This window comes from Amblyomma mixtum, chromosome 8, assembly GCF_055824585.1.
Source record: "Amblyomma mixtum isolate Tamu chromosome 8, ASM5582458v1, whole genome shotgun sequence".
NCBI classification, from domain to species: Eukaryota; Metazoa; Arthropoda; class Arachnida; order Ixodida; family Ixodidae; genus Amblyomma; species Amblyomma mixtum.
Window position 1 is genome coordinate 71,111,407 of NC_143019.1, and position 20,647 is coordinate 71,132,053.

General features: G+C 50.5%; 2 protein-coding genes across 4 annotated transcripts in view; one reads left to right on the top strand and one right to left on the bottom strand.

Moving 5' to 3' along the window:
• The window catches only part of LOC149332913 (uncharacterized), a 333,095-nt gene that overhangs the window by 33,685 nt on the left and 278,763 nt on the right, over nucleotides 1-20,647 (top strand). The gene's annotated exons all lie outside the window — the stretch shown is intronic.
• Nucleotides 214-13,815, bottom strand: LOC149332914 (iris-like). The gene is made up of 5 exons (XM_089558461.1): nucleotides 13,528-13,815; nucleotides 10,308-10,736; nucleotides 8,477-8,692; nucleotides 3,729-3,918; nucleotides 214-575 (listed from the first exon to the last, which is right to left on the bottom strand). Exons 1-5 carry the CDS (start codon nucleotides 13,813-13,815, stop codon nucleotides 214-216), a joined length of 1,485 nt encoding a protein of 494 aa, XP_089414587.1.

The window sequence follows — 20,647 nt, forward strand, 5'->3', positions numbered from 1 at the left end:
CCTCTTCCGTTCTCTTAACGTTACACCTATCATTTTTCTTTCCATAGCTCGCTGCTTTGTAATTAAGTTTAACCCTTTTCGTGAGCCTCCACGTTTCTGCCCGCATAGGTGAGTACCGGTAAGGTACAGCTGTTGTACACTTTTCTCTTGAGGGATATTGGTTTATAATATATTCCTGGAAATTTTCCTCGTCGAACGAATGCGGGTGTCTGATCAGGAGATCCTCTTGACGACGCCCATGAATAGCAGCAGCGACAGCTCCCGGTGCAGCACGAAGAATATGAATGGCCGGTTGACCACGAACGGGATGGTAGTGCGCACCGTACTGGCCCTGCGCACGCGCCGCGCGGCGCCCTTCTGCCTGGCGCCGTCCTTCTTGAGGCAGCTGCTCTTGGGCTGCGCGTCGGTGGCCGGAGGGGAGGCGCTGCCGCTGCCCCGCCGACGGGCGTCCGCCGTGCCTCCCCCGGCCCCCGACAGGGACACGTTGCTGCCGCGCCGCTCGCTGCTGCCCCGCCGCTCGCTGCTCATGTCCTCCACGCTCGCCGTGCTGCTGCGCCGGCGAGCCGGGCCGGACCCTGCGTCGTCCATGAACACCCGCGAGGAGACGTCGTCAGTCTAAACTTACATGGTCTCAATGGTTCAACGAGGGCCTTGAATCTGACAGCCTTGATGCCATAGGTAGCATCAGCATCATCATTAGCCCGACTACACCCACTGCAGGGCAAAGGCCTCTCCCATGTCTCTCCCATTAACCCTGTCCTTTGTCAGTTGCGGCCACCGTATCCCCGCAAACCTCTTAATCTCATCCGCCCACCTAACTTTCTGCCGAGGGCCGCCGCGGTGGCTCAGTGGTTATGGTGCTCGGCTGCTGACCCGAAAGACGCGGGTTCGATCCCGGCCGCTGCGGTTGAATTTCTTTGGAGGAGAAATTCTAGAGGCCCGTGTACTGTGCGATGTCAGTGCACGTTAAAGAGCCACAGGTGGTCGAAATTTCCGAAGCCCTTCACTACGGCGTCTCTCATAGCCTGAGTCGCTTTGGGACGGTAAACCCCAATAAACCAAACCAAACCTAACTTTCTGCCGCCCCCTGATACGCTAGCCTTCTCTTGGAATCCACTCCGTTGCCCTTAGGGACCAACGGTTATCTCGCCTTCGCATTACATGCCCTGCCCAAGCCCATTTCTTTAACTTGATTTCAACTAGGATGTCATTAATCCGCGTTTGTCCCCTCACCCACTCCGCCCTCTTCCGATCTCTTAACGTTACACCCATCATTTTTCTTTCCATGGCTCGCTCCGTTGTCCTCAACTTAAAGGGCCACTGCCCAGGGTCCGGACATTTTTGAAAAACAAGCCCACTGCATAGATGAGGCATCGAAGATAACCTCCGCAAAATACTAGAGACATGCGCGCCCCGAAAAGCTGCGAAAATTCAAATCAAAGCCCGCTCGTTCTTTCCTTCAACAAAAACGGGCCCGGCCCACTACTCTGAACCCCGTTGACGTCATGGGGGGTTACTTTCGCTAAAGGCACTCCATTGGTGGATCGTTCTGACTGACGGGAGAAGGTTGAGCGTAGCCTTGGCGTCGCGTCGTCTGCACAACGCTTTCCGCAGCGCCTTCTGTTCTGGCTCATGCCTACAAACCCGCATGAAGGAACAAAAAAAAAAAAAAACTGCGGAGGGAGCGTGCGGCGAGAGCCTTGAACCCTTGCCATAAAAAGTAAAAAATAGTAAAACTGAGGGAGTTGGTTCGCCCCCCCCCCCCCTCCCCCCCGCCGTGATCACCTCACGAGACGCTCTGCGTACGCGCTCCCGTCTCAGATTTTTTTCTTCTATGCAAGCCCCCCAAAACAAGGTTTTAATTACTAGTGTAGCAGAGCCTTTCCCTCGCTGGCCCACTTGACCGCTCCGCACACACACCGCTTATCTTTCGTGCATCTTGCGTACGCCTTGACTCCAATGAATGACATATGCTTTGGAGCGGAGAAAAGACACAAACACACAGAACACAAACACGCATGGAGAAAAGCAAACGGGCGGTTGCCGGGTACGCGCTTCGCCGTGTGTTTCGAACACAACCGACTTCCGCCCCTCCGCTCGTGAAACGGTGGGGAGGCCTAAAAGAAAATGAAAAGGTGGCTCGTTAACTGGGAATGACAAACAGATGTATGAAAGGATGCGCTCGCTAACAAGTCTAGGTGGTCGAGCCGATCGCGCCTCTCGATCGTTCAGTGTGCGGAGAAAATGCAAAAACCAAGAAAAGAATTCTATTGAAGGCGGGGCCATGACGTCGCCCTGTGACGCACTCCACAGACACCACGCCTCCGGCTTACACCGGAGAAGGAAGGGGTGATTTTGCCTTGCCGAGCCTACTCGACGAGGAGCGGGAGAGAAAAATTTCGAGGAGGGAATGGAAGGAGAGGAGGCTCGCTCAAAGTGAGGTAGAGAGTGTTTGGGACCATGGGGTGGGCAGGGGCCCTTTAAGCTGAACCCTCTTTGTTAGCCTCCACGTTTCTGCCCCATATGTGAGTACCCCATAGGTCGAATAACAGAACTCTATGAACTACATGGTCTTAATAGCTTTAACGAGAGCCTCTACCCTGGCAGACGATGCCTCATACGCAGCATCAGAGGGTTCTCGCTCAGCTTCCGCCCTCACCGTTCGTCCACGTTCCTACGTGGCACTCGCGGTAATACAGGACGTACTACGTCCGCCGTTATGGACGAGCTGGTGAACGCTGTCAAGATTAGATTACACTACACATAAATAGCCCCGAAAGGAGGAGAATGGATAGCCGTCGCCGTAGCTCAGTTGGTGGAGCACGCACTAATCTCCCATTGATGAAAAACTACAAATGAAAAAAAAATACGTCTCCTATCCTCCTTGGCTTTGGTGGCTGTTGGCTCCCGTCATGTACAGCCTTTGCCAAAAGTAACCAGGCTGCATTTTTTGCTTCTCATTCGTATAATAGAGCGCTCGGGGCTTCCCCAGAGGTCAAAAAGTTCTTTTAAGGTGAGGACAGGTGTCCTCCTTACCATACAGAGATTTGGAGCATGATGGCTGGCATAATAGCTTTAAAATACGACCGAGAAGCAAACTGTGTAGCCTGGTCACTTTTGACAAAGGCTGTACATGGTTTAACTACGTCCCCTGGCGAACAAGGTCCTCACCCACTTGCCTACAATTAGATCCGTCCTGTGTTGGCTGCGGCTGTACCCTACCACTGGAAATTTCCTAATCTCATCTGCCCACCTGACTCAGTGCCGCTACCCTGCTAAGTATTTGCGTTTCCTTGAAATCCACTCCGTTACCCCTAATGACCCGTTTCTCCTTGATTTCACGGCGTATCGTACCTCTTTTATAAGCGGCTTCGCTCATTCAAATATTCGGCAATGGTGATCGCCTGGATGGAGAGGACTAAAGAGACGACATATGAAGTCACCTGACTGGGGCTCTGAATACCTCACGCTGAAACAAGTCGAGCACTTTCCCAGTGCTGTATTTTCTCATAGGTCGCGTGGCCCATTTAAATAGGTCTTGAGACCCACTTAAGTGCGTCACCAGGTCACTCACGTGACGATGACGTCGTTTCGCGCGAGCGACGGGATCCCTGCACATCAGGCCTGTATAGCAGGCCGATGCTGTAAAATTTTTGTGTGGCTATGATGAAGGGGAGGTGACGGGTTTCAAGATAGGGCGATGTGAGAGAGAGAGAAAGAGAGTTAACCTGGCAGCGGGCTCATCTCGTCCTCCACCGACCGGCTGGTGATGTCGGGGGGCGTGGCGTCGCCCGTCGTGCAGAAGGAGTAGCGGCGCGGCTTGGACGGGTCGTTCACCATGTCCGCCACGGCGTGGTGGATCCACTCGGTCGTGTACATCTTCACCCCTTCGCCGAACATGCCCGACAGGTTGGCGCGCTGCGAAGGTGTTGTTGCAGTGATGAGCGATAACATTTGACAGTGTTGAGTTCGGCAGCGGAGCCTAGAATTCCGACAGTTACGGACAGCGTTGCCGAGTGGCGCTAACACTGTAGAACAACGACGACGAGACGCCATCTTTAGCATACTGGCGTAAGCAGCTTTAGACGGCGCGTTTCGCTAATTTAATTAAACCTAAAGTTAATAGGATAGGATAGGAAAACTTTTAGTGTCCAACAGACAGAGGGTAGCTAGAGGGCTACCCACGGCCGAAAGGTCTTGACTCTCGGCGGCGGCTTCGGCCAGTCGGACGAGTTGTAACTGAATCGCCGGGTCGGAGCTCAGTAGTAAGGTCTCCCATTGATCTTTCGTGTTTATACCTCGTCCCTCCCGGGGAGCATGAGGACATTCCCATTGTATGTGGTCGAAGGTGGCCCTAAGTTCGCAGTTTGTGCATTTGTCTGAAAATTGCCCTGGGTACATAAGACTCCAGAGGGCCGGGTTTGGAAAGGTGTAAGTTTGTAACCGGCCCCAGTTGATGGCTTGGTATCTGGACAAGGATCTCTCCGCTGGAGGAAGTCTAGCTCGTTGCAAATGATAGTGCTGTGTAATTTATCTATCTGGGCGTTCACATGAGCCCGAATAAAGTCGGGTTAAGTAGGCTGTCGGGCCGAGAACCGGTAGTCGGGCTCATGTATACGCTAGGGGGTCGAGCTAAGGGACCGTCGAGCTGCTGCCGGCGTCGAAGAGAGCGCTCACGTGTACGGGCGAACCAACCGACCGGAAAGAGCAGTAGGTGGGAAAGGGAACTTTTCGTCTGGGCGTTCCTGCTCCTCTAGCATGCGTGTGGTTTGCTTGCTCGACGCTAGGGGTAGCTACGATCTCTGCCTGACAGAAAACCGGTTCATGTAAACGCGATGGGGTCGGGCTGGTCAGCCCGACATCTGGCGCAGCCCGACCCGACCCGCAACGTCGGGCTGCATGTAAACAAGGCTTATGTCACCATGCGATCCCTTCTCTAAAGACCACCTCGCTCGGGTCCGCCCCGAAGGAAAAGCCTAGTTGCGAAGGTGGCGAAAAAACCATTTGGCCCTGTAATCACAGAGGCTCAATGCGCACGGTTTTTCTGTTTCGCTCGGTGCATTACATTGTTCGGTGCATTACATTGTTCGGTGCATTTTCGTGCGCTCCACTTGTTGGGGGGTGCAAAGAAAACGCGCATATCAAGCCGCTTCTTTCTTTCTTTCTTTCTTCCTTTCTTTCTTTCTTTCTTTCTTTCTTTCTTTCTTTCTTTCTTTCTTTCTTTCTTTTTACAGTGGTAATTATTCTCCTTTTACGCATTCCTCACCCCTGGCCATACCCATCTTCTTCTTTTCACGGTATCCTGCCTCCGGAAGGTTCCGGTGGTAACCTCCCTTCGGTTACGCACTCTTCTGCTCTCGTCATTCCCTCCTCCCACCACGGTAACCATCCTTTCTTTCTTTCTTTCTTTCTTTCTTTCTTTCTTTCTTTCTTTCTTTCTTTCTTTCTTTCTTTCTTTCTTTCTTTCTTTCTTTCTTCCTTTCTTCTACCAGCCTTATAACTTTTTCTGTATCGCTGAAATAAGCCTGGGCAGTTCGATTGCTGCTCGCTTTCGCATCGCAATGGTATAAAAATGGCATCCAGTTAATTAGTAGCTTGATTCGACTCAGATAACTGCGAGAATAAACCGCTAGGATCTTAGCTAGTTGGCTACAGCTTTCAATTTTTCGGACTAGTTTAGCTTGGGAGGTTCGGACACTGGCCGTAAAGAGAAGAACACGAGATACACAGCGGGACACAGTTTTGCCCAAATACATTCCGCTGAATACATTTTCGCCGTGGCCAGATTTCGTTCGAAAATATCCTAGAGGAGAGGCTTTTGTCTCAAAGTGTCGGAGCCTGTAAACCAAAAAAAAAAATGGGAAAATGGAACTAATTGGACCACTTATTCCTTGCGACGAACGGTTACTCCGTGGGGTGTGGCTAATGAGCCTTTAGCAGCTAGCCTCTAAGGGCGTATGATGGTTGCTATTCGGAGGCCCATGTGATTGTGGCAGTGCAGTTTCTCCCAAAAGGAGTAACCGGTATATTCTTTAGTCCTTTCTGGCTTCGTGTGCACGACATTTTACGACGGAATCTGGCGATCACCAGGAGGATCTGCGGAACTTCTTTTTGATGAAATTGTGTTTAACAGAGCGTTCAGTGTTCCTTTTTTTTCTTTTTTTGCCGTCCGTGTCCGACCGTTCAGTCGCACCCGAAGTGATGCGCAACCGCCAAGCAGCCATCGCTGCCAACTGCGGAGCGCCAGCGGGACTGCAGGTCCGATCGATTTCCGGTCGCGTGTGGCAAGCGGCGTTTGGACGGGGAATGCCAGGCTGCAGGCCGCAAGACCCGCGTGCCTGTTCCGTCGTCGTACACGTGTCGTCACCGAGGGAAGCGCATCAACGGCCGTAACGGCGCCGACGTATAACCTTGTTCCCACTATACGTATATGGATACGGCATCCTTGTAGAGAAGCCCGTCGTGCCACTATGGGACGACATCAAATCTGCGCTCTGTGGTCTTCACGACGAACGGTCCTTCTAACCTTTCCGTGAAAACCTTGTGTCTGCGTGTGCTCTGCGCGTGCACTTTGTGCGAGTGCGTAGAGCTTCGTGTTTTCAAGTATAGGTGAGGGGGAAATTTTCTTCCTGAGGGATTTTAGGGATTTTTTTTCGTGAAAAAAGAAACGGCATCCGAGAGCCTTTTTTTATTTTCTCGCTGAAAGAATGTGAGGAAGCGCATTGTGCTAATAGGACAGCAATGCCCCACTTCTCGAGCGCACGGACGCACGCACGGACGCACGCACGCACGCACGCACGCACGCACGCACGCACGCACGCACGCACGCACACACACACACACACACGCGCGCGCGCGCGCGCGCGCGCGCACGCACGCACGCACGCACGCACGCACGCACGCACGCACGCACGCACGCACGCACTCTCTCTCTCTGAAGAGTTACCGTTAAAAATTATAGTCCTACTGCCTTGTACAAAATCTGATTGAGCAATGATGTGGACCGAAATCAGATTACTGGCTGGCGCTAACCGGTGGCTGGACGCAGGCCTGCGTATCCTGTTGGAGTTCCTATAGTTGCGTAACTGCTGCCGAATGTTGCGTGCTGTAGTGAATGTGGAGGCCCGTGAATTGGGATAATTACTTCATCATAGCAGTCCTAATGTCCGCATTCGAATTACCAGGCTGTTTCCTGTGTGGTAGGGAGGAGTATGCAAGTCAGTAATCCCCAGATTAGCGCTATGATCGGATTAAAACATGCTCCTGGTTCAGAGCTTCTGCTGGCCACGTACGCTCGTCAATTTGAGTTCAGGCACGGCGACCTTTGAAACGTGTGTGAAAAGTGCTGCGGCAGCAGTTGCTCATTGCAGGCACTGATGTACAGCTTTCTCGTGTAATGTATTCAGAGTGAAGTTTATTGCGCTCAGAGTAGAGTGAAATAAAAGGGAGTGAAGTGAACAGTATCTTTGTATGGCTAATGCATAGTTTTAGTTCATCACAACGCTTAAAGCAAGCCTGCTTTAAGAGGTGGAATGACAACAGGCGTCGTATTACTGATTGTATTGCAGTTTTTTTCGTGCCTCACGTGACTTGAACTCATACATGTATGTCACAACTATCGTTTGGCTGATTGAACCGAAACCAAAACACAATCAGCAAGAAATTCAATTATAAATTATTTAGTAGGGGTCGTGGGCGAATGCCATATGGTGATTCATGTATACTAACTTGTAACGACGCGCTATTTGGAACCAGAAATGATGCAAGCAAAAATTGGTGTCTATGCACCAATAAGGAAATGCGCTTGGCTTTAAAACGGAAATTACAATTTTAATTAATGTTAGCTAAATTACCTTGGGCGTAATTTAAAGATGCTGAGTTGCGCCACACGATTTTCGCCCGTCTTCGGCGCACTCCTTTGCTTTAAGCCTTGGCTCAAGTTACGTGAAACATCCTAGTTATATGCGGCCATCGCCCACCGCGGTGGCTCAGTGGTTATGGTGCTCGGCTGCTGACCCGAAAGACGCGGGTTCGATTCCGGCCGCGGCGGCTGAATTTAGATGGAGGCTAAATTCTAGAGGCCCGTGTGCTGTGCGATGTCAGTGCACGTTAAAGAACCCCAGGTGGTCGAAATTTCCGGAGCCCTCCACTACGGCGTCCCTCATAGCCTGAGTCGCTTCGGGACGTTAAACCCCAATAAACCATCCGCGTCCATCTTGCCCATACATTACTCTTAATACCTCGCATCCCTTGGCATTTTCTTTTCCTGGTTAGCTAAATTTCTTTTCCCCTCTGTCCCCCGAGAAGTGGCAACGCAGATGGTTTACCGTGAAGTTTGCAACTTGAAGAAAAGTGCCAGTCTACAAGAGTGTTTTGTATTTTAAAATCTCAAGACAATTTTCCTCTTTAATCCGAGCGCCCTAACCAATGATGGCGCAGTGAAGAAGAGAGTCGCTGTGTAAAACAGGGCGCGCACCTCGCTGAAGAGGTCGTTGAGGCCCATGTAGTAGAGTATGGACTCTAGGCGCATGCCCATGTCCAGCTTGAGCCTCGGCAGGCACAGCTCCACGTCCGGCGTGCGGGTCATGCGCTTGGGGAGGTCCAGCAGCGACTTGAGGTGGTGGCGTTCCTCGAGCACGTGGAAGTCGTGCCGCTGGTGGGGCATCACGATCACCAGCGACGTCTTGTCACCCTGCATGCGCCACGTGAGGGCATTCGTGTGCGCATGCGCCGACCCATTCAGCCGCCATCTCTGTACTAAGGTCAGCGACGAAAGAGCGAGACAAAGGGGCAGCAGTAGTGCCGATTCCCCATGCCCGACATTCTGGGAGAACAATTTTAAAAATTGTAAAGCACTGTTATGGAAATATTGAAGGTCCGTTCTTCTTGTATGTAGCAGAATGTTCCCTTTAAAGCGTTTCCATCGATCGCATCGAACAGGCAAGACGGCCATAGAAAACCAATGGGGAACCCTTTGGACGATAGCAGAAATAGTTAAAAGAAAAAAATTACAAGGCTGCCGTTGGGTGATCTGTGGATATATTGATTGTTATAGAGAAATCTCACATTACTTGAAAAAATTGCGTTCATAAACGGTTTCCCGCCCAAAAATGCTTTTGTCCAGAATTGTTGGGTATGTCCCCTGCACTGACCCGCCGCGGTGGCTCAGTGGTTAGGTGCTCAGCTACCGAGCCGGAGTACCCGGGTTCGAACCCGACCGCAGCGGCCGCGTTTCGATGTAGGCGGAACGCAAAAGGCGCCCGTGTGCTGTGCGATGTCAGTGCACGTTAAAGACCTCCAGGTGGTCGAAATTATTCCGGAGACCTCCACTACGGCACCTCTTTCTCTCTTTCTTCTTTCACTCCCACCAATTCCTCTCTTCTCTTACGGCGCGTGTCAGGTGTCTACCGAGGAGTGATACAATTACTGCGCCATTTGCTTTTCACAAAAACCAATTTTCAATTTCCCCTGCGCTGTCTGAGAACCATTCGTTCAGTTTGTTGTCGGGAACCACGCGGTATTCCGTTTGGCGCTTGAAGAATGTTGGACAAGAAGCAGATCCTGCGATGTCGTTCGCATCCTCCTCTCTTCGCGCTGTTTCGTCGCACGCTCAGTGCCTCGTTCTATTGTCTTCTCGCGCTGTTAGTGCAGCGATGGAAGGGCAGCTCGACAGGTCGGGGCAGTAAGGAGTGGACAAGGACGCGACGACTAGAGATTGCAAAGACAAAAGAGAAGCAGCTACAAACAGGACGACGCAGCATCTGTTTCTTGTTTTCCTGTATATCTTTGCGCCCTCTGAAGGTTCATAACTGCATCCTTTGTGTCAGCTCGTTCAGCTCAAGAGCCGCACAGATAAGCGACGTAGCGCAAGAACAGTATACAAACAGGGCAATGTGCCGGCGATGCTCTCTTCCTTGAGAAAAGAATACGTAGCGCTCACAAACGGAAGACGAGACATGAACAAGCGGCAACTTTCAACTGGCGTTTTTATTGCATGGTATGACGTGTGCAAAACAGAAGAAAAGTCTGCAGACTTGAAACTTTTAAGGACTCCAGGAAGAATGAGAAAATAAAGAAAACATCTGAAAATCATACTTGTATATGTAGTATACATATGATCCTGATAATGCAATAAAATGTCAGTTGAAAGTTGCCTCATATCTTGTCTCGTCTTCGTTTGAGCGCTGCTTTGTTTTGAAGTATCAATCGCCGACTTGCCCAAACGTATTCCCTTCTGCTGTTCTCGTTTCCCTGCGCGCGCACTTTACTTGAGGACCCACACATGTATAGCTGAGCATCGTGCATACCTTGTGCCTGACCTCTACGGCGGTGAAGCAGAGGTTTCGGTCGACGATGTAGCCGTACTCGTCGATGCGCGCCACCATCTCGACCTCGACCTCGCTCGCCTCCTCGTCGTCGTTGCTCGCGTGGAACTCGTGGCGGCGCAGCTCGGTCTCGTAGAAGGGGTCCGTCCACATGGCCCGGAACTGGACGCCGTTGACGATGCAGAGCCGCGTGGCCGAGGTCACCGAGCCCGGCGTGAGGATCTCCTTGACCTGGTGGTCGGTGTGCTCGCGCACCCAGCTGTTGATCTGGCGGCGCACCATCTCCGAGTCCTCGACGAAGTCCACCTCGTGCACCGTGCCGCCGTACACGCGCCGAACCGTGGCCCAGTACTCGTCCGTGGGCCGGAACCCCTGGCGCACGAAGGCGCCCGTCGCCAGCCGGAGCTCGGCCTGCGTCGTCGCCCCTTCTTCTGCTTAACCCTTATTCTATCTCCATTTAGTACCATGCAGGGCCCAGCCAGTGCCGCTAAGCCTATCGCTCCGCCAGAGTCGGGCTCTGGCGAGCACTGGGCTCCGCCCATTTGTATGTACAGTGCCATCGCGGCAATATTGGTTGAAATTGGGCGAGAGCAGATTTGATAAAGCTCCGCCCAATTATCGAAGGTGTTCAAAACCGCTGCGAACAAAGACCAGGCAGGAGCGCGCCGAGTCCCAGTCTCGGCCGCTTTTCTACGGCCCTTCTTTAAAACAGTCTTTTTTAAAAAGCCTTTTTTTTTTAACCGCCCTTTTCTCTAAGTTCTTGTATTCGGTCCCGTCATCAATAAATAAGTCTTGTCTATCAAGAAGTTTGGAGTGGCTGCCCCAACCGGCAACGTGTCGCCGGACGAGCGGACGAAGACGCGAAGCGCTTCGTGCCATTGTCATTCGTCGCATGGTAGTGCTTCAAGTTAACTATGACGTCACTGCCGGGCGATATCAGCTTGCGTTGTACTGTACTTGCGTTGTACTGCGATATACATTCGCGTCGAGTCAACAGACATGCTGCACAGCTGGCCACTGCTTGCAGCACAGTTTAGACTTGAGTTCTTTCCGTGCAGTCGGCATGCTGTGTAGTTTGCTGCATGTTTGCTTGCGTTATATATAGGTGATCATCTTTGGCTCCTTCTGACACTGCCGCCGCGGTGGCTCAGTGGTTATGGTGCTCGGCTGCTGACCCGAAAGACACGGGTTCGATCCCGGCCGCGGCGGTTGAATTTCTTTGGAGGAGAAATTCCAGAGGCCCGTGTACTGTGCGATGTCAGTGCACGCTAAAGAACCCCAGGCGGTCGAAATTTCCGGAGCCCTCCACTGCGGCGTCTCTCATAGCCTCAGTCGCTTTAGGACGTTAAACCCCATAAACCAACCAACCATCCTTCTGACACTGAGCACGTAGTTGTCGCATATGGTCACTTATAATACGTCCTGCTTCGTAAGTTGAACGAAACAACAACTACACCGTAGAAGATTAGCAACAGCGAGCCGATTGTCCTCACGAAGCGAATAGTGTTGCACTCGCGTCTCTCCATCGGCCTAAAGCAAGCCTTGCAGCAACATGTGCTCCCGCAGTTTATGCCAGGCCCTCGCCTGGTGGAACCTTGCTCTATGTTACTGCCATGTACCGTCATGGATAAACCTTTTTGGGTTGTGGGTTTGCGCAAATATATATATAGAATATTAGCAACAGCAACAGCTAGCATTATATATATTGCTATGTGATGGAGCAAAGGACGTCAACAAAAATCATGGAAGCACATGGGGACAATGTGTTATATAGTTGGACACGACTCAAGAACTAGGCGTCTTTTCCCCATCAGAGGACCCTCTTCCAGCCAATGGCGTCGGCCGGTTGTCATGACCCTGCTAGCATCACAATGCAGGGACTGCCCGGTGAAAGGGGATAGTCCCTTCCTTCCGTGGTCGTGTATAGTCCCCTCCCTGCATTGCCACGCTAATAGGTTCATGAGAACCGGCCGACGCCATTGGCTGGAAGGGGATAGATCCTTTGACGGGGAAAAGCCGCTGCGTTCTTGAGTTGTACCCGACTATAGCTCAGTCCTCAGTCAGAATGCGAATTTTTTTGCTTTCGTTTACTTTTATCACGGACTTGCCATCACTGAGACAAACATGGCATATATACTCATGTTCTTTTTTACTGCATTCAGCACAGTCTTCCTTATGAAAGCGTAATTAAATCTGTATTCATAGAACAGCTGTTAATTTGTGGTATGATTCCAGTGGGATTTCATAGCCGCATGTTATTGTTAACAGTGCGAGCGCTTTAATTGCAAGTCATTTCCTCTTGATTTGTCTCGTGCGTGCAGTAAGAAGGTAGCACGAAGTTGTTTAGTTTGTCGAGTCTGTGCTTTTCTCACTACGGCAGGTGTAAATAAGTTCCGAATATCGACATGTACAGCGACTGCCCGAAACCTTAGGTTTCCTATGATAGTGATAGAAAGCTAAACTTCTGTTGTGCACCGTCGTTTTGGCAATCATCGCCCAGTATGTGTGCGGAAATGAGGGGGGGGGGGATAAAGTTTTGGGTTACACTGGCCTTGTTCAAGGATGTGTTATCGGCAAATAATGTAGTGAGATTATTCGATCCAAGGACGCGCCTGTGGAAGCTTTGCCAAACACAGGGTTGTTCCTCGCTGTATGGCGTCATTGACCGTGGGCAAAAAATCCCCGAAAAATCCCCAGAGAAGCAACCTAGGAGGTAGATGGCCGAACTAAGTCATGTGGCTTTGTGACGTCATCACAACCCACCCACCTGATTGTGAGCAAACTACCCACCGTGCCAGTTGGCAGGTAAATTAATGATTGGTCGCGAGAGGTTACTATGGGAAGAGCAACCTGGATCGCACAAGTCCCACAGGTGGCAGCACCTGCCATCGCAGGGCGGTTACTTGTCGCTTAACTGCTAGACCACTGCGCCAGGAATGGTAGAGGACTCCCCGAGGTCTATGAATTTTAAGTAGATAATGTCGGATCCTGAAAACACAGGCATTAACCCATCAGCTATCGCGTCGTACCCTTAAGGCGGAACTAAAGGGCTCCCTACATTTTTCTTGATCATCTGAGAGCCGCCGATTGCGCATGAGCAGATGGTCCCGAGGGAACCAGGTGCGAGCACACATCCGCCACAGCGCATGCGCATCCGGGTCCCCACGCAAGACGGCCACGTCATGCTATAAAGCCGACTCACGTCTCCGGACTCGCTCCTCAGGTAGCGTATGAGGTCCACCATCTCCCGCTGCGTCTCGAACAGGCCCCGCTCGATGTGCATGAGGCGCATGATCTCCTCGGCGGTGGCGTCCCGGGATCCGGCCAGCGTCATGGACAGGCCGGCGGCCAGGGCGAAGGGCGAGAAGAACATGTTCTCCAGCGGCTTGGCGTTCGTGTAGCGGCAGTAGACGTCCAGGCCGAGGCTGTTGCAGCAGTTCACCGCCAGCTGCACGTTCTCCGGCTGCACGTTCTCCGGCTGCACCGGCATCCTGCTGCCGCTTCGGGCTGCCTCCGGCGACGACGGCGGTGGCGGCGCGGGCAGCTTCTTCTTCTTCTTCTTCTGGCCTTTGCAGCGATGAAGCCCTGCATGCCTACACAGCACGAGGTCCAACCAAGGACAGGGCGGAGACGAAGAGAAGTTGATGTCATAGCGTTGTCATCGGGATCACGCGTTAACCGAAGTGTAGGGCACCGAGACTAACGTCGGACTTCACGGCCTGTGGCCAGCTTAGGGGTGGCGCTGATGAGTGTTGATCTGGCCCCCGAAGCGAAAAGGACAGTTAAGGAAGTGGGTAATGAGAGGAGGGTGGACGATGATGACGATGGAAAAATGATGGGAAAAGATGACCTAGTGGACCTAGTAGTCGGCGCCTGTGATTTCTTAAAACATAAAATGATTAACTATGTGACGTCTCGATGGGGTTCTGAGGAAGGTGCAGAGCACTCAAGACAGCAACAAAAAACTGAGGAATCCCACCACGGGCCGCTTCTGTACTTCATTTCTCCAGCTAACTTTTTTTACATTGTTTTTTTTTTATTATTATTAATTCGAAGACTCGTCATGCTGCATAGAGAGAAGGCTGTAAATAAGCGTAACTAGGTTGTGGAGACTGTTCTCATCAAGAGACCTGAGCAGGCTCCTGCACACAGTGTTGTCCGTTAGACACGCGGAAATGTGTTCCTCCCTGTTGTTGTTGTTGTTGCCTTGGTAGCCGTAAGTACAGCCTCCAGTAATCGTCGTCTTCCTGAGTCCTCCGTTCCTGGACGCGTCCACAAAAGGTGGCGAAGATCCACCTCAGCGGCCGGCGTGGAACTCTTGGGACTTATGCTGGCCTTACCAGCTTACCCACTACTTGAGTCTACTTGAGTTGTTCTAGGCTGAGCAGGTTTGATTTTGTCGTTGGCATTGACTTTAAATGCTCGTAACACGCGCCCACCATGTGGCGGGAAAATTCCAAGAATGAAACGAGGAGGGCTAGATTTAATAGCCGCATGAAATAGAATGAATGACAATATTATGCGGAATGATGGTTCTCAGGCCGTGTTTAGAAGAAGTTTACTCGGGTGAAGGAGGGAGCTAGTTGTATACGCTGGTCGATGCCCGTGAAGTTCGCGAAGGCCATTCAAGCGAGCAGCAGTCCGGGAAGCGTTCATCCACAACCAACACTGTATCTGGGTCTTCTTCGACCTGGAGAAGGCTTACGATACCACGTGGAGGTTCGGTATCCGTGACCTAGCGGACCTAGGTATTCGCGGCAGGATGCTGAGCTGTTTGAGCGACTTCCTGACCAATCGTACGTTCAGAGTCCGCCTAGGCGCAACCTTCTCCAAGACTTTTATCCAAGAAACTGGTGTACCCCAAGGGTGCATCCTCAGCATGACCTAATTTGCCATCAAAATGAACTCCATAGGAAAAGTAATCCCAAAATCCATAATGTACTCAGTTTACGTAGACGACCTCCAGATAGCATGCACGTCCTCCAGCATACCTACCTGTGAGCGGCAAATACAAATAACAATAAATAAACTGGCTACCTGGGCAGATAGAAACGGATTTAGATTTTCCCCCCAGAAAACAGTAGCGGTTCTGTTCTCTTTGAGACGAGGCCTACAGGCCGACCCCACACTATATTTAAACCAAACCCCACTACAAACAAGAGCATAAATTCCTAGGGATAACTTTCGATAAAAAGCTCACTTTCTTGCCACATATAAACAGCTTAAAGAAAAAAGCTTCCCAGGCCCTCAATGTGCTGAAAATACTATCAAGAAAACTCTGGGGGTCTGATAGGGCTTCCCTGTTACATATATATCGTTCTCTGCTTCGCTCTTAGTTAGACTATGGGTGACGGGTCCATAGTATATGGCTCAGCAAGACCGTCCTACATAAAACGACTGGATCCTGTTCACAATCTTGGTTTAAGGTTGTCTTCCGGTGCTTACAGAACTTCCCCAATAGCAAGTCTGTATGTGGAAACTAATGAACCTTCCTTAGAAGATCGAAGAACTGCACTAACTTGTACATACATCCTCAAAAACTTTTCTCAGCCCAAACATCTGTTTCCCAATTGTCACGAAATGCCCATCCCGAATACTCTTCAACAATAAGCCCCATGCGATTAAGTCGTTGCTCTTGCGCTTCGAAGAAAAATGTCAAGCTCTGAACATACTAAATGAAATAAAAAATATTGCCCCAAGACACGAAGCGCTACCACCGTGGTACACTCTCCCCACAGTGTGTGACGTCACACTAACACGCTTCAGTAAAACCTGTACGCCACACGACCATATAATACAAGAATATCTAGCACTACAAGAAAAATACAGAAATTATACTGCCTTTTATACTCATGGGTCAAGAACTCATGCTCATGTAGGAAGTGCAGTAATAAAAGGAAAAAATAAAAATGCAGTACGACTGCCCTCATGTGCTACAGTGTTCACCGCTGAGTGTTATGCTTGTGTTGCGGTACAGAAAATAACAAATGAAAACATCAAAAACAGCATCATTTATACAGATTCACTGAGCGTCCTTACAGCATTAAACTCCAAAAATGCCACGGAGCCACTGATAGGGAGCATCATACACAATATAGTACAGGTCACAGCACAAAAACATGTTATAAAATTCTGCTGGGTTCCAGTCACGTTGGTATTAGGGACAATGAGAGAGCCGACATGTGTGCTGCACAAGCCAGAACCATGGAAATAAAACGTGATTTTGCCTCCTAGGGATTACATGAAGTTAGTACGTAGCAAACTAAGAGCCAAATGGCAAGCTTCCTGGGAAAATGAATGAAACAACAAGCTGCATACTGTAAAGCCCATTTTAAAAGAATGGAAATCAAGCCGCCATAAAGAGCGTTTTATCGAAGTAATTTTAAGTCGTTTACGCATAGGTCACACACACATCACACATAGCTTCTTATTAACAAAAAAAGACAAACCTGTGTGTGAAGTGTGTGGTGAGGAGCTCACGGTAAATAACATTTTAATTTCTTGTTCGCACCTCGAAGAACTTAGAAAAAATTTTTTTACAGTATTTTACAATGAACACATTCCATTTCATCCGCATTGCTTTTAGGCGAGCAAACACTTGTCGAGTTTTCACTTGTTTGTAAGTTTCTAAAGAAAGCCAATGTTTTAAACCTATTATAATGTAACCTCTACACACTTGACATAACATCATCTAACCTTGTGTTTGGCGCATGATAGCCATAGTTGCTTATGCGCCATAAAACCCCATATAACTAACTAACGAACTGACTATTCAAGCGAGCAGCGCGCCATCTATCGGCGCATGCGCAGAATTCTTCGTTGTGATTCAGCCTTGAAGGTTTCGGGTACAGGCGCTCGGGCTCTACGTCCTGTCTGTTTGCAGACCGACGCGCTCCCGTATAGGAGATAGAGAGTAGAAGTGAGTGAGTTCAGAATAAGCTTAGCAACGTCAGCTCCGACGTCGTAAAGAATAAAAGGGTTAGAGGACGTGTGCATCATCATAATCATCGGCCTGACTACGCCAGCCACGCAGCACAAAGGCCTCTCCCATATCTTCCAATTACCCCTGTCCTGAGCCAGCCGCGTCCACCTTTTCCCTGCAAACTTCTTAATTCATCCACTTGTTTCAGTGCTGCCGGTTCACGTGCTGATGCAGTTTGCCGAGTCCCTTCTGTTTTGTGGGCGACTCCTCTGCGCTAGGACGTACAGACAGCTACTCGAACCAAATCTTTGTAATAAAGTTATCTCACATGGTGTAGCGGCAGGGGGTCAGGGGGGTCTCCGGGGCAGTTATCGAGAGCCTACCTCTGTGGTCGGGCCCTTCTCAAATATAGCCTATACCACGTAGCCTGGTTCATCCTGCCCCACTTGGGAGAAAGGATGGTTGAGGGTACCCGCGGTGAGCGGCACGTGATTTGAGTGAGCCCGCGAGCGGGTCCTACAGTGTGCACAACTGTAGTTGTTTTGATTGGAAGTGGTTTCGTTTCTTGCGAGGTTCATCACCTCTATCGAGGAGGGACGTGACATGTAGCCCCAGTAGAGAGATTTAGCATAGGGCAGACGTACTAGCGTAGACCGGACATCGGCTGTGCACGCGCATGGCCCGGCCTGGCCGCGCCCTCTGCATGTGAACAGCTGGCGTTTGGCAAATCAATATACTTCTACGCTACGCCCACTGCAGGGCAAAGTCCTCTCCCATTTCTTTATAGTTTACCCTGTCCTTCGCCAACTGCGGCCACCGGGTCCCCGCAAACTTCTTAATCTCATCTGCCCACCTAACTTTCCGCCGCCCCCTGCTGCGCTTGCCTTCTCGTGGAATCCACTCCGTTACCCTTAAGGACCAGCGGTTATCTTGCCTTCGCATTACATGCCCTGCCCACGCCCCTTTCTTCCTCTTGATTTTGACTAGGATGTCATTAACCCGCGTTTTTTTCCCTCACCCACTCTGCCTGCTTCCGGTCCCTTAACGTTACACCTGTCATTTTTCTTTCCATTGCTCGCTGCGTTGTCCTTAAGTTAAGCTGAACCCTTTTCGTTCGGATACAACTCAAGAATGAAGCGGCTTTTCCCTTTCAAAGGAATCCCCCTCCAGCCAATGGCGTCGGTCGAGTCTCATGACTCTGCTACCATGGCAATGCAGGGAACGGTGAAGACAATGCAGGAAGGGGTCTATCCACGACTATGGAGGGAGGGGACTATCCCCTTTCATCCGCCACTCCCTGCATTGTCACGCCAGCAGGGTCGCGAGACTCGACCGACGCCATTGGCTGGAAGGGAATCCTTTGGCAGGGAAAAGCCGCTTTGTTCTTGAGTTCCATCCTACCAAAGTTCTTCAAAGCATTGAAGGACTATGATCCTACTGTAGTATGTAGAAGAACCGAAAACTGAGTGAGTTCTTGTCTGGGCGAGTCTTGTCCGTCGTCGCTGCGCTGTTTTTTACTTCTTCAATACTGTAGTATGTCTACCCTACGCTATAGTCACATAGCTTACATGCGCTAGTCAAGGCTAGCTTGCGATAGGGATAGGGATTCCAGTCATATGCACCTTCAATTGGATGCCTTCCCAGACTCTTTACCCCTTCCCCTAATTTAGGCGCGGTTGAGGTGTCTACCGAAATGTGAGAGAGACAGTTACTGCGCATTTCCTTTCCTCAGGAACCAATTTTCATGTCAAAATTGACGCAACCGTGTGGCGTACACAGTTGCGGTTGGTGTCATACGATTTCTCCTTGCATATAGGATACGTCCCTTAGGTTGCAGGCAAGCTCGCGACAGTTAGTCGAACCGAGTGTCCCAGCGCTTCACTTGGAGCTTTGTGGATTCAGCGTTTGTGGAATCAGTGTTCGGAGGCGTGTCTTCGTTTCATTTCTCAGTGTGCAACCTGCGTCGAGGTCTGACGCTCACGGTGACACAATAATGTTTTCGCCTTCACAGCACGTAAGCAGTCTTAGGTGCCCCCTGAATCTTAACACGATAGCGTTGAGGACCCCATTCACCACAAAATCCGGTGTCCGCGTTGTCGGCGTCGGTGTCAGCTTGTGAGCGAATAATCACGGGTATGGCTCTGGCAGGTGGTGCCCAGAGAGAAACCTAGGGGGCAGGTGGGCCCCCTAGGTCACGTGACCTTGCGGAGAGACCACAACCTGCCCACCGGATAGTGAGAAAACTGTCCACCGTGGCAGGTGGCAATTAAATTAATAGAGAGTTTTAGTATAGCGTTAGCGTGATAGCGGACCTAAGGGAAATTACGCTAGCGTGCCGCAAGCAACTTATCCCCTCATAGAGTTTTAGTATAGCGCTTTGAAAACGCTAAACGCCATCTGCTTGACACGGATGCCAACGGTCCTTCTAAAATGGTTGACATTGCCGCTAACTTGCCAAAGTATAATATTTCCTAGTTTTTTTAAACGAATTATTAGTGCAGCGTTCATTTTCGTCTGCAAAATGACCCCGAAATTGAAATAAAATGAAATGAAAACGTAAAATAGTGGCGCCATCTAGTAAAGACAATGTTAACTACAAGCCGTTGGAGCAAGAAAATTTGCCATCACATGTCTAATGTTCAAAAACTTGAGGAAAATTTAATATAAACTCTCTTTACATAATTAAACACCGCGAAAAACCTCCAAATCTATTTTTGTCTCGTTCCAGACGTTTTTGCTAGGTTTCTGCTGCGTTTCGGGCCGTTGCAGACGGTAGCAGTGCAGCTTGAGGTTGCATTAGGCTTGCGCGCTCCAGAATCGAGAGCGTATCTCAAAAACTGGGCTGAATTGCAGCTTAAACTTTATCGTCGAAGCAAGGTAAGTCATAGCGAAAAGCAAAAACACCAGTAGTTGCCGGTAAAAATGCCGACCGAAATCGCAAGAGCTGCTGAATCGGCTGAAGCGGGCGGCTGTCGCTTGAAAGGACGCCGCCATGTTTCCACGCTAAGGGCGCAACTGCCGCAACGCTAAATTCTGAAAATTGCGTGCGTACGCTAACGCTATTTCCCCGTTAGCGTTCTGCGCATGCGCACTCTGGAACCGCTATTCCGCTATGCACGCAATTACGCAAAGCCCGCAATACTAAAACTCTCTAATGACTGGTCGCTCGGGACGAGCAATCTGGACCGCACAACGCCCACCGCTGGGAGCGCCTGTCATCGCAGGGCAGTGGGGCATCAATTAACCGTTGCACCGCACAGTCCCCTGATAGCCTGAGTTGCTCTGGGACTTCAAACCCCCAGAAACCACAAACCGCTGCACCACTGCGCCAGGAGGGGAATAAGGACTCCCAGGGATCTATGGACGTAAAATGGAGAATGACCTTCTGCATGTATATGGG